The 12,893-nt window shown below is 41.3% G+C and overlaps 1 protein-coding gene across 1 annotated transcript in view; it reads left to right on the top strand.

Moving 5' to 3' along the window:
* LOC112956408 (glutamate receptor ionotropic, NMDA 3A) overlaps positions 1-6,476 on the top strand; it is a gene marked incomplete at its 3' end in the record, with an annotated part of 56,299 nt that extends 49,823 nt beyond the window's left edge. The window contains exons 4-6 of the mRNA XM_026049920.1: positions 608-753; positions 1,927-2,042; positions 6,291-6,476. Of these exons, the coding sequence (XP_025905705.1) occupies positions 608-753; positions 1,927-2,042; positions 6,291-6,476 (448 nt within the window). The remainder of the gene's footprint in view (positions 1-607; positions 754-1,926; positions 2,043-6,290) is intronic.
* Between the last annotated feature and the right edge of the window lie 6,417 nt (positions 6,477-12,893).

Genomic DNA, 12,893 nt, shown 5'->3' with positions numbered 1-12,893 from the left:
ATATTTTTCAGTCTGCAACAATTCAGTTTTAAGTTTCACTGTGGAAAATGGCAGCGACACAGCAGTGCTCTGTTTTCTAGGCATGTTTTCTGGTCTTCCAAAAATGAAAGGGTGATGTGAAATAGTATTGTTATCTTTCTTCAGAGGAGAAAATTATACCCTTAGAGAATTAATAAAATCCATTCAGACAAAACAAACTCAGGTTATAGTGGGTCTTTTATTGGATTTCCAGGGTCACAAGAAGTGGATATGGAGAAAATAAAAAATAAGAAAATAAATAAATAAATAAATAAATAAATAAGCATGTGACTTAAACTTGGACTGGTTTAAAAAAGACAAATAATACAATAAAATACTTAGTTTTTGGTATTCTGAATGCCTCAAGGGAAATCTTCACATTGAAGATCTAAGAGTATCTTAACAAGCTAATCAGGGACCAGATAGGTCTCTGGAAGTTTTTTCTGTGGTACAGAAAGCTGGTGGCAGAAAATGTTAGCTGCCAGTCTATGACTGCTGATGATTTTTACAGATCTTTCACATATATGAACAAGATATGAGCTGTGAAGGAGGCTAAAGACTTTGTTAATCTGTATTTTCATTTCTGTAGCTCCACCACCCCTCCCAAGGCTTTCGCTTCGGAACCGTGCGAGAAAGCAGTGCAGAGGACTACGTGAGGCAAAGCTTTCCGGAGATGCACGAGTACATGAGGCGCTACAATGTCCCAGCAACCCCGGATGGAATAGCAAACCTGAAGTGAGCCTCCACGTGCAACAGCAGATAGTTGCTTGACCAGAGCGCTGAGATGATGAGTTTCCCACTTGCAGTATCATTAAATAGGCACAGAAAGCAGCATGGAAGATTGGGAAGGAAGCATGTAATCATATGGAGTGATATTGGTACAGCTGACTAGCATAGCACCAGCTGGAGTATTACTGAAGGAGACAGTGCCTCCCATTACCTGCTAGTAATGGAGAAGTAGAAATCCTGGCATATATCTGTGTTTGGCAGTGCCTTATTAGGCAGTGAAATTCAGAAGAATTTCACACATACACAAAAAAATCAACCTGGGCAAAAGCTGAGCATGAGGATTCTCAGCATCTCTGGCCAGCTTGGAGGAGACGAGGTTTCTCAGAGAGAAACCTTAGAGCATTTGTCAATAAAATGAACAAAATAGCATTAAACTGGTAAAAAAATATTAAACACCAAATCTTTTTGCTGTAGAGATTCATGATATCACTACAGTTCCATGACATTCATGTCCAAGAAACTGGAATTATAGAACTTATTCATTTTGTAAGGTGCGAATAGACTTTTAATCAATCAATTTACAGATAGGAGCTGCAGAGCAGATGGTCTAGGATTTTTTAATCAGCAGATGTTTCCTGTTTACATATATTTTCCAGACCCATCCAAATGATAGCTATGTGGCATTTAGCAGTTCTTTATTCCTTTAAATCAGAATCAATTCTCAACATCAGTGAAATAATGTAACTTGACTGTGAAATAATGTAACTTGACTTCAGGAGACCAGGACCTTTGAAGTGACAAAAGGAAGGTGTGATGTCCCTGGGTCAGCACAGGAAAGCACTGGAAGTGGGTTTTATTTATATAATCGTATATATAATATACGCAAGGCTGCTAACCCTAAATGGTTATATTAATAAATTTCATTCCATCTGTGTTCATGAAAACATAACACAGATGCAAGCTGATCTGGATGAAGTTAATTTATCACATAATATGGAGACAGGAGGAGGAACACTTTTGTATGAGTTGTATAGTTTTGCATTTAAAATAGCAGCTTCCAGTTGCTGTTTTCATTAGGTAAGCTTCAATAGAACTAGGTAGATAAATGTTCAGTAATAGCACTGAGGAAAGTCTCTGCCTGTGAAGTGATTCCCTTTCTGACTTTGGTCTTGAATACAGGAATGATCCAGAGAAACTTGATGCCTTCATCATGGATAAAGCACTCTTAGATTATGAAGTATCAATAGATGCTGACTGCAAGCTTCTAACTGTGGGAAAACCCTTTGCCATTGAAGGTAATGATCAGCTTATTGGAATCTGCTCTTTTTTTCTAATGTGCTATATTTGCTTTATTGTCTTTCGGCATTTTCAATGGAAAAAAACATAGGACAACCTATGTATCAATTGAGGCTTATGGTAGAATTCTTGACTATTAAGCAGAAACACAGAAACTAAGTTTCGCCTTTTTCTTTCTTTTAAATCTGAGTTTCTGAATAATTTAACTACCCGTTCCGATACTCCATACAGAAGTTATTGCCGGCATTCATAAAGTTAAGTTTGGACAGAAATCTTTTGTTGCGGACACTGTCCAGAACACAGACTGCACAGGGCAAAGCCATCAGTCTACGTTTTTCACCTCAGCAAGTCTAATGTGGACAAAAAGTAATGCTAGAGTTTGCTGAATCTAGCAGGATGAGAGAGTCAAGGCCCTATGTCCAGGAAAAGAGATCAAAATAGAGACCAGCATACTGACCTGCCAACATGTGACTGGCCCTTTTATCCTCTTATCTCTCTTTTTTTTTTTTTTTTTCCCCTCGCTTACTTCTTCCCAAAGCACCTCAGTCCCTCCCCTTTCCTTCCTTTGCTGTTTCCGTATCAGTCCTGTGCTGTCCCCAGTGCTGTCCCCACCTCCTGGCTGTTCCATAGGTCCCACCTGAGGCACTAACCCTGTCATCCACAGGGCCACCCACATGTCTCTACCACCGGCCCCTCAAGGTCACCAGGCCCCCATCTATGACATGGGAAGAGATCACTGCAAGGGCTCAAGGGGGAACCCTTGTGCCTTACAATCCCTACTGCTGGGTTTTCCAAGGGTTATTTCTACACCAAAGCAAGAGAAGAATACGGGGCAGTGTCTAATGCTTCCAAGTCCACTGCTTACAGGGGTATTTTAAGTGTCTAAGACTACCCCATACAAACCCCATGATGAGGAGTTTTGGCTCAGCAAACAGGATCTGATTAAAACACTGTAAAAACAGCCCATGCTCCAAAGAAGTAGGAAGCACAGCCCATTTCCCTACTCGCAGTGGAATAAAGTGGATCCTAAAACACGTCTTGCTTTTCTCAGGACTCACTTTCGTTACCAATGTGTTCAAAATTCAGCGAAATATGTTCAGGATATGTTCAGAATTGTGCAGTTTCACTCTCATCCAGAGCAGATAAACATTGTTCCATTTTCGAAGATCAGATTAAGGTTCTTGCAGAAGCAGTGGCTAATTGAAAAAAAAATAAATAAATAAATAATAATAATAATAATAATAATAATAATAATAAAGAATAGCATTTACTCCCAGTACTCTTGCCATGCTAGCATATTAGTAAAGATAGATCAAGTGGCCTGGAAACAAGGGTTGCCCGAACCTGCATGCAGCATGGGTGAGGGCGAGGACATTGCCAGCTATTAGTCTTCAGCAATGACTTTTGTGGCCAGTGAAAGTGATTGAAGCTCACTCTTTCCTTCCCTTCCATCACACATAAAAAAAAGCTCCTCCAGAACTGTTCAAATGTGACTTGGGAAGGCAACATCCTAAATGAAGCCTAAGGGAAGCTGAGCATTTAAATCACTTCAACTATGAACATTTTTAGAAATCTCCATTTTTACTATTCCCGAGCAGTGTCTCCCATTTGGATCCACACCAGAGATCCAAAAGCCATCCATTTTCTTCCTTTTTTTTTTTTTTTCATCAAGGAGATGGTACATGGAGAGAAAACTGCTCATGCAGCAACAGCATTTGCCTGTGGGTGCAGCAGTGTATTTCATCACACTCATGTAACCCGATAAACTAGCCGTTTTAGAAAGGCTAGATGTATTGAAGTAATCCACCAGCTTCCACAGCTTTGAATTAATTAAAACAAATTCCAATACAGGAAAACAAAATTAATCCAAACATGAATATTTTTACTGCATATTGCCTGCATATTTTTACTGCTTACTTTGTGGCATCCAACTTACAGACGTTTAAACATGGTGAAAATGTAGTATTCACAGATCCCAGTTATGTCTTCTATGAAGCCACATCTTGATTTTTGGCAAGTGTATTCAGAAAGAAATATAGGCATAATGCACAAATAGCAGCAGCAAGAGAAAGAATCAAAAAAAAAAAAAAAAAGAAAAAAAGCACTCTACATCACTGAAAAGCAAACTGAGCTGGCAAATGTACCAGTAGTGTACATTTATGTTTTTCTGTCTCCTTTTTTCTTTTTTCCTTAATGTTTCTGTTTGGATTTTGTTGTTGTTTTGTTTTGTTTTGTGAAGAAGACAGATTGAAATTCTGAGTTCTGAAATGAAAGCAAAACCAAAAATTCACTGAGTTCTGAGTGGGTGGGATCGAAAGGATGTTTTGCAGGTAGTTGGCAGGATACTTCTGCTTGAAACTGTATATATTACAGGCACAAATCTTGTATATCTAGAAACAAAGCCCATCCTCTGTTTTGAACTGTAATAGACCACTTTTATAGTTACTGAATTTAATTCCATTTACACTTAGTCCTTTACCAGCACTGTAGGGTGGTAAAAGACCACATAGTGGCTAAAAACTGTATTTATTACTACTTGAAAGCCCATGTCATGCAGAATTGCATGAATTGAAATTGCAGTCCCTGAGTTTTAAATTGCAGTGTGATAACAATATAGAGAGCTCCCAAATACGTATACACACACTTTTCATCAGAAAATATTCATGGTGGAAAGAAAATGTCACCTCTGTCACTATGGACATCTGCACTGATCTAACAGTGAAAAAAAAAAAAAAAACCAAATCACAAGTTTCTCAAGACTTTGCTCTTTACTTTAACAATGCTCTTTTACACTGCCAAAAAGAATGTAAAAAGGAAAAAGGCATAAAGGCATAGTAAAAGCATACAAAAAGGCTGTGTGTCTAAATATAGGATAGAAGGATTATGCAGGTACCTTAAGTTCCTAAACTTCTAATTTCATTCTTGTGGCCTTGATCATATTAAGTTTACATATCCTGTTTCTATTGAGATGCTTCTCAAAACAAACAAATACTTCATCATTTTCAAGTGATGATGAGCAAACATCTACCTTTGAACTGGCTTTCTGAAGCAAAGTCAACATGCCAAACCAACCCAACCCGGAAGCTGGTCCCTGAAAGGAACACACTTTAGCAAAAAGGTGGATCAAGAGCTGGCTGGAGGTGGATCGAGGGCTGGCTGGATGGCAGAGTTCAGAGGGTGGTGATAAATGGGACCGAGTCCAGTTACAGGCCTGTGGCCAGTGGTGTCCCCCAGGGGTCAGTACTGGGCCCGGTGCTGTTCAGCTTGTTCATCAATGACCTGGACAAGGGCACAGAGTGCACCCTGAGCAAGTTTGCAGATGACACCAAGCTGGGTGGAGTGGCCGACACTCCGGAGGGCTCTGCTGCCATCCAGAGGGACCTGGACAGGCTGGTGAGTTGGGCAGAGAGGAAACTCATGAGGTTCAACAAGGACAAGTGCAGGGTCCTGCACCTGGGGAGGAATAACCCCAGGCACCAGCACAGATTAGGGGTCGACCTGCTGGAAAGCAGCTCCACGGAGAGGGACCTGGGAGTCCTGGTTGACACCAAGTTACCCATGAGTCAGCAGTGTGCCCTCGTAGCCAAGAAGGCCAATGGGATCCTGGCCTGTATCAGGAGGAGTGTTGCCAGCAGGTCAAGGGAGGTGATTCTGCCCCTCTACTCAGCTCTGGTGAGGCCGCAGCTGGAGTACTGTGTGCAGTTCTGGGTTCCCCAGTATAAGAGGGACGTGGAGCTTCTCGAGAGGGTCCAGAGAAGGGCAACCAGGATGATTAAGGGAATGGAACATCTCTTGTACGAAGAGAGGCTGAGTGACCTGGGCCTGTTTTCTCTGGAGAAGAGAAGGCTCAGAGGGGATCTGATTAACATGTATAAGTTCATGAAGGGAGAATGCAGGGAGGAAGGGGACAAGCTGTTTTCACTGGTGGCCAGCGACAGGACACGGGGAAATGGGCATAAGCTGGAGCACAGGAAGTTCCATCTGCAGGTGAGGAGGAACTTCTTTCCTTTCAGGGTGACAGAGCAGTGGAAAAGGCTGCCCAGGGAGGTTGTGGAGTTTCCTTCTCTGGAGGTCTTCAAAACCCACCTGGATGCCGTCCTGTGCCACATGTTGTAGGTGTGCCTGCTTGAGCAGGAAGGTTGGACTAGATGTTCTCTAGAGCTCCCTTCCAACCTTAAATATTCTGTGATTCTGTTAAAAAAGCAAACAAACAAAGACGGACATTATTGTACTGCTTTTCCTTCCAGGCTATGGCATTGGCCTTCCCCCCAACTCTCCGCTCACCTCAAACATCTCAGAACTGATCAGCCAATACAAGTCCCACGGCTTCATGGACGTTCTTCATGACAAGTGGTACAAGGTCGTTCCATGTGGGAAAAGAAGTTTTGCTGTCACTGAGGTAGGTGATAAACATAGAACTGAAGATGCTGAGAGTTTGCTCAAGTTTCTCATTCTTCCCCTCTCACAACGTGCAACAAACATAAAACTCTGACAAGGAAGGGCTGCATTTGAGGGGAAGCACTAAGCTTCAGGAGCAGCAGTAGCCAAGCCCAGCAGCATTGTGGCCCTATAGTAATTCCTGGCAGAACATCAGAGTAGCAGTGACAAGACTGTTAAATTAGACTGGATGTGCATGTATTGAAGCACTTCTGGGGAAAAAAAAAAAAAAAAAAGAAAAAAAAAGTATTGCAATAAAAAGGAATTTTCTTTTTAATGTAGCTTACATATCTCTTCTTCATTTGATGACCTCTTGTTATTCTGAATTATAAAACATTCTTTTGAATTAAAACTCATGAAAAATACCAAATGGTAAGGGAAACTACCACAATTGTCTTAACTCTCTTGCAGCAGAAGCAAACTAACTTTGTTAGTGAATTGTCAGTTAAATATTTAAATATCTTATTAAATCTGTGCATTATAAATAGGACTCTGCATTTTAAATAGGGCAGAGAGATCAGAAATATACCTGACAAGTATATTTTTGTCATGGCAAGGCAGGGTACCATTTCTTTTGCATCAAAATATGATCTTGCATTAAGTGTGAAGCTGAAGCTGTAACAATAAGCCTCATTAAAATCACTTTCCTTGCTACTCTTTTATAGGCTTTAATCACAAAGAAGTGTAGCTTTACAATTTTTGCTGTCACATATTTATGTGATACCCATATCCACATGCTGACCATGGTATCCCTCCAAAAGATATTTGATATTTCAATTAAATGTGTCAGGGGCATAAATACTTATGATCACATTAGCAATATCTAAAGATAGTGCAAAATTATGGAGAACACTCTAAGTCAAAGCCTTTTCCTTTCCTCTTTCCTCTGGAATGCCACACTGATACAGACTCAGACTTCCTCCACTGAAAGCCACCAAATCTCTTACCTCTTTTCCTTGTTCTTTCCCTTCTTACCATCCTTATTCATAGATTCAAGCAAAAGTTCACATCTAGCAAATGCTGATGCTATCCACCTCCTTTCCTTCCTGGTACGAGAATTAAGTCAGAGCCTGGTGATACCTTCAAAAGGGCAAAGTGTCCTGTTTATCAAAAAGCTTCAATTATAAAAAACATTTTTACTGTAGAAGACAACAAAGATATTTGTGATACCTCTGGAGAGGCTGATCCAGGCCAGCATTGTGCAGCTTTTGACCTTTGAAACAGATGGACAATGAAAAAAATAATATGCCTCCATATCACATGGTCTAGACCATGCCACCGTCATGTGTCTTCTTTGCTCATATCAAAAAAAGGAAAACTTCAAACAGTTACAGTGATCCAGGCAGCAGGAAGACAGATAGCTCAGATACATACAGACCTGAGAATGGAGGCCATGAGATCTGCAGTGCCTTCTCCTGCAACTTCATCTATGGACGAGGAGGTGTGAGGCAGGCATAAAGAAAGATACAGATTTTCCTCTCATCATCAGTATCCTAACTCCAGTAGCTTCATTCCATGGTTGTTCCAGTGCAGCTAGGGACATATCTAACCATTGAAACATTTTTTAAACATCTTCCAGTTTAAAATAATGTTTCTATTTAGTTTTTTTTTTTCATCCTCAAACATATATTTGCTCCTCTATGCCCCGTGTTTTCAAAAAGACCTTAAGAATCTTGAAACTTTTTAAAAATAGCAAAGACAGTAATAGAGAAAATAAGATTTGTCCGGGCAGACTGCAGATGTATTATAAAACGAGTCTTTTTGTAAAGAAAAAATCAAATATGAGTAATACCTCAGAAACCTTGCATTCGTTTCAAAGAGAATAATAAACTAGGCAGCATGTCATTTTTTACTGTTACTCTTCCGAAAGTCCCTACAATTTAAAATTACAAGGAAGGACTATATTATTTTTCCTGCACAGCTACTGCGAATGCTTTATCCTGGATGCAAAACTAATAGTTTCACTTTGCAAATTTTTCATTAACTCCTCTAGACTCACTGACGAAATTTTTGAAAAAAAATAATTACATTGTTAAAGGATTAAAAGACTCCCCAAGATCTGCAAGGAAAGGAACAAAGGGTGGTGGAAAGAGATGCTCTAGTCAAAAAAAAAAAAAAAAAAGAAAGAAAAAGAAAAAAGAGCATGAAGAACATGGTCTTGTGACATTTTATTTTTCTGAATGGTAAATGATACAAGCATTTTAGCATGCACTTGCAGTTGGAAGCAATACTTGAATTTAATTTAAAAATTTAAAAGAACTCAGTCTTTTTCACAGAATCACAGAATGGTTGAGGTTGGAAGTGACCTCTAGAGATCATCTAGTCCAACCTTGCTTAGTCTTTCCTCATAAGACACCTGCTCCAGTCCCTTAATCATCTTCGTCGTTCTCCACTGGACCCTCTCTAGAAGCTCCACATCCCTCTTGTCCTGGGGAGCCCAGAACTGCCCCCAGTGCTCCAGGTTTGGCCTCCCCAGAGCTGCGCAGAGGGGCAGGATCCCCTCCCTGCCCTGCTGCCAACATCCTCCTGATGCAGCCAGGAGCCCATTGGCTTTCTTGGCCAAGAGAGCACACCGCTGACTCATGGTCAATTTGTTGTCAACCAGGACTCCCAGCACTTTTAAATGCTTTTGAGTGAAATCTTAATATGGTGATGGTAAAGGAGATTAGGTCTAGATACTTTAGGCTTGGTAAAGTCTAAAGTCTGCCTGTAGTCCTTAGTTCATCTTCAACTGTGTGAGCCTGACATGCAGAGCTGAATTTTTCTCCAGAGACCAGCTAACTAACAAGCTAGGTAAGATGAGTACAGAGTCTTCAAACCAATCCATCCCTTATTCAAAACCATTCAAAGGCATTGTGAAATCAGAAAGAAAGAGGAGAAATGACAAACGGATTATATCCTCACACTTCTCCAATGTTTTATTTTTTCTCTGTCAGTATGGAGCAAGCTTTCCTAAGTCTGATATCCCTTTTCCTGAATTTCCTACCCTTGCTCCATTCCCCTTGAGCATTCCTGCCATGTCTCCAGTTTCCTCCTGTAGATAAAGGAGATACCAATTTTAGATTTAGCAGCCTCACAGATGAGATAAATCTGCTGCCCTAAATACCTAAATAGCAGAGGACACTCCTTGAAGCATAGCTTCTCCATAATTTCTTCAAGTAATGCTGGGATTATTCTTGGTATTATCTTTGTGATGAGTTTGTCCTGGGCTACTTTACAGTTCACAAATCTCCTTTCTTTAGCTCCCTGCAGTAAGTCATGAAAACACTGAACAGACTCTCTGAGGTATGGACAATGATCAACAGTGGCAGATAATTTTCTCATTTTCAAAAAAAGTCCCAAGCTTTAAGTGAGAGTGGTTATATACCAAACTAAGACTACTTGCTTTGAAGTAAATGGAGTAAGGCTTTGTATTTTCCTACTTCTTTTTTGATAAATTTAGCTTGTGACACATTGCACCTGTCAAAAAAGAATAATGACCTAAAAGTGAGAATACACATGGATGGAATATTGACCTGTATAGCCTTTAAATGCATGAAATATCCATCTTCCTGTTCTGACACTTCTTTTGTAGGCTGTACTTGATTCTAATATGGCTGCCAGTCCAGCTCTTTGTGATGAACTTTTCTTTAGATTTATTTTGAGATTCTTCTTCCTACTCATCATTCCTTTCAAATCTTACACAGGAAAATATAGGTATATTTTTATGGCAGACCTCACTTTTGGTTCCTTCCATCTTTCTCTCTACCTGGCAGCACTTTGCTCATTCCAGTTTGTATTTGAAAACAGAATTGTCTTGGAAAGGCATGGCACTTGAGAAGTTTCAGTGCCTCCTCAAGCTGAGAAATCAAATTAAGATAGGAATTTGAAGGGGTAGAGATCAACAGGACTTCCTGACTTTTTATGTGAATGTCTGTACCAAAAAAATAAAATAAAATAAAATAAAATTGTTCCTGGTGCTTTATTCTGATCACAACCCATTGGGCTAGTCACAGAATCACAGAATGGTTGAGCTTGGAAGGGACCTCTAGAGATCACTTAGTCCTCCCTGCTGAAGCAGGGACACCTAAAGCACATGGCACAGGATCAAAACCAGGAGTGTTTTGAATATCTCCAAAGAGACTCCACAACCTCTCTGGGCAGCCTGTTCCACAGTTCTGTCACCCTCACAGTCAATTTATATCCACTGTGCCTTACCATGTCTCTGTCTCCACTAAGAAGAGTTTGGCCCCTTTCTCCCAACATTCACCCTTCAGGTATTTATACATATTGACCACGTCTCCTCTCAGTCTTCTCTGCTCCAGGCTAAACAGGCCCAGCTCATTTTGTCTTTCCCCATATGATAGATTCTCCAGTCCCTTAATCATCTTTGTTGCTTTACACTTGACCCTCTCTAGAAGCTCCACATCCCTCCAGGTTTGGCCTCCCCAGAGCTGAGCAGAGGGGCAGGATCCCCTCCCTGCCCTGCTGCCAACATCCTCCTCAGGCAACCAGGAGGCCATTGGCCTTCTTGGCCACGAGGGCCCTGCTGCCTCATGTCATGCCTCATGCCTTGGTGTCCACCAGGACTCCCAGGTCCCTCTCTGCGGAGCTGCTCTCCAGCAGGTCAGTCCCTAATCTGTCCTGGTGCCTGGGGTTATTCCTGTCCAGGGGCAGGACCCTGCACTTGTCCTTATTGATTCTCCTGAGGTTCCTTTCTGCTCAACTCTCCAGCCTGTCCAGGTCCCTGTGAATGACAGCACAGCCCTCTGGAGTGTCGGCCACTCCACCCAGCTTGGTATCATCCTCAGATTTGCTCAGGGTGACTGTGCCCTCATCCAAGTCATTTATGAACAATTTGAACAGCACTAGGCCCAATAGTGACCCTTGGGGCCATAACTAGTAAAAAACATGCAATTTCATTTCCTGGAGGTTAAGCTACTATGAATTTGGATTAATTGCTACACTGAATTCCATATCACCCCCTTCTTCACAAGCAAATGTTGGTAGTGGCAGTTATTCTTGCTGACTGCTATTCAATAGTGATTATCACTTAACTAATCTCAATTTAAAATTGTCATATTGTAGCCTCAATGTAGTATCTTCGTTGTGAATTTGCTACACTTCTATTTAGGGCAGAGCATAAAGCAGAAGGAAAATGGGGCATGCAGAGTTATAGCTGCAAGATATTGGCTCCAGACCTTACTGGTGTGCTCCAAGTCTTTCAATCTGCATACAATGCACTTAGCTCATCCTGGACCCCACTATTACGCTTGTTGATGAATAATTGCCATGTCAGCAGGAACTGGACATTCAAGGCTTTTCTCATCCAGCACATTAGTTTCGGCCAAGCTCGCAAGAGACTGAAAATTCTTTCTGTGGCACTTTAGACGTACAAAATACACCGAACTGGTAAATTTTCAACTTTCTGCTCTAGAAATATAGCTTAGGCACTTGACCACTGTGACAGTGGGCAGGGGGAATAAGCTGAACACGCAAGTTGCTGATCAATTAACCATGGTCTTTAAAGTTAGGACCAGACATAGCAAAGTGATTACAAGACAAGCTGGCCTAAATAGGCGTTTCAGGAAGATATGAAGGAGATGAGCCTTTCCTGAACCAGGGGTTAGCCAGCCTTTGGAGAGAGCTAGCAGACTGTTTCTTAGCTTTTAAGATACATTTACAAAAATGTTACCCTTGAAATTGTATTTTCTACTTCACTTCCAAAGCTTGTTTATTTTCTATTTGTAAATGTCACAGGGTAGCTGGAGCTTTGGAACTTAAAGATTGATTTGCACAAAGACTGAACACTGAATCAGGTGACAACCCACACAAGGAATATAAAATTGTATTTCTTTCTGTGTTCCAAAAAGCAATATTCCCACTACTACTGAAGCTTCACAGCAGCCAGCATTGTGCCTGACACTTACCACGATGTAATGCACACACAGAGGTAATGCCAGCACTAATTGAGTTATCATCCCACCAGCAGACCCAGAGACTCGGTGTGGAACCATGTGGGATGCCACTCTCTCATGAATCATTCATCTGGAGAAGAGCACCCATTTGGCTAATGGCAGGGACCTGCTCTAAGGCAGAGTGCTCCTGTTTCACCCTGACCTGGGTCCTTGTGCAGAGCAGCTTCTTTGCTCCTTACAGGTAGTTACATTCCCTGCATCCTCACCTCTGTGATCAGTCATGGTGGGATGATGCGAGGGAGCGTCCAGAGTCAAAGACGCAGTCTCATAGAGATTAAGTCAATGCTCCGTTTATTGCAGATTCCACCACACTTTTATACAGTGAACAGTAAGCCGCACCCCTGACCAATCATGGTTTTACACGCTCTCCTCTCGCCTCTGTCCCGCCACTGTCTTCGGGGCTGGCATCCAATCCCTTATAAGTTTACCTATAAGGTTCCGGATACAATACCTTTT

This window comes from Nothoprocta perdicaria, unplaced genomic scaffold, assembly GCF_003342845.1.
Source record: "Nothoprocta perdicaria isolate Ctin4 unplaced genomic scaffold, notPer1 scaffold_63, whole genome shotgun sequence".
NCBI classification, from domain to species: Eukaryota; Metazoa; Chordata; class Aves; order Tinamiformes; family Tinamidae; genus Nothoprocta; species Nothoprocta perdicaria.
The sequence above is the reverse complement of the archived record's forward strand: the minus strand, read 5'-3'. Positions and strand labels throughout refer to the sequence as shown.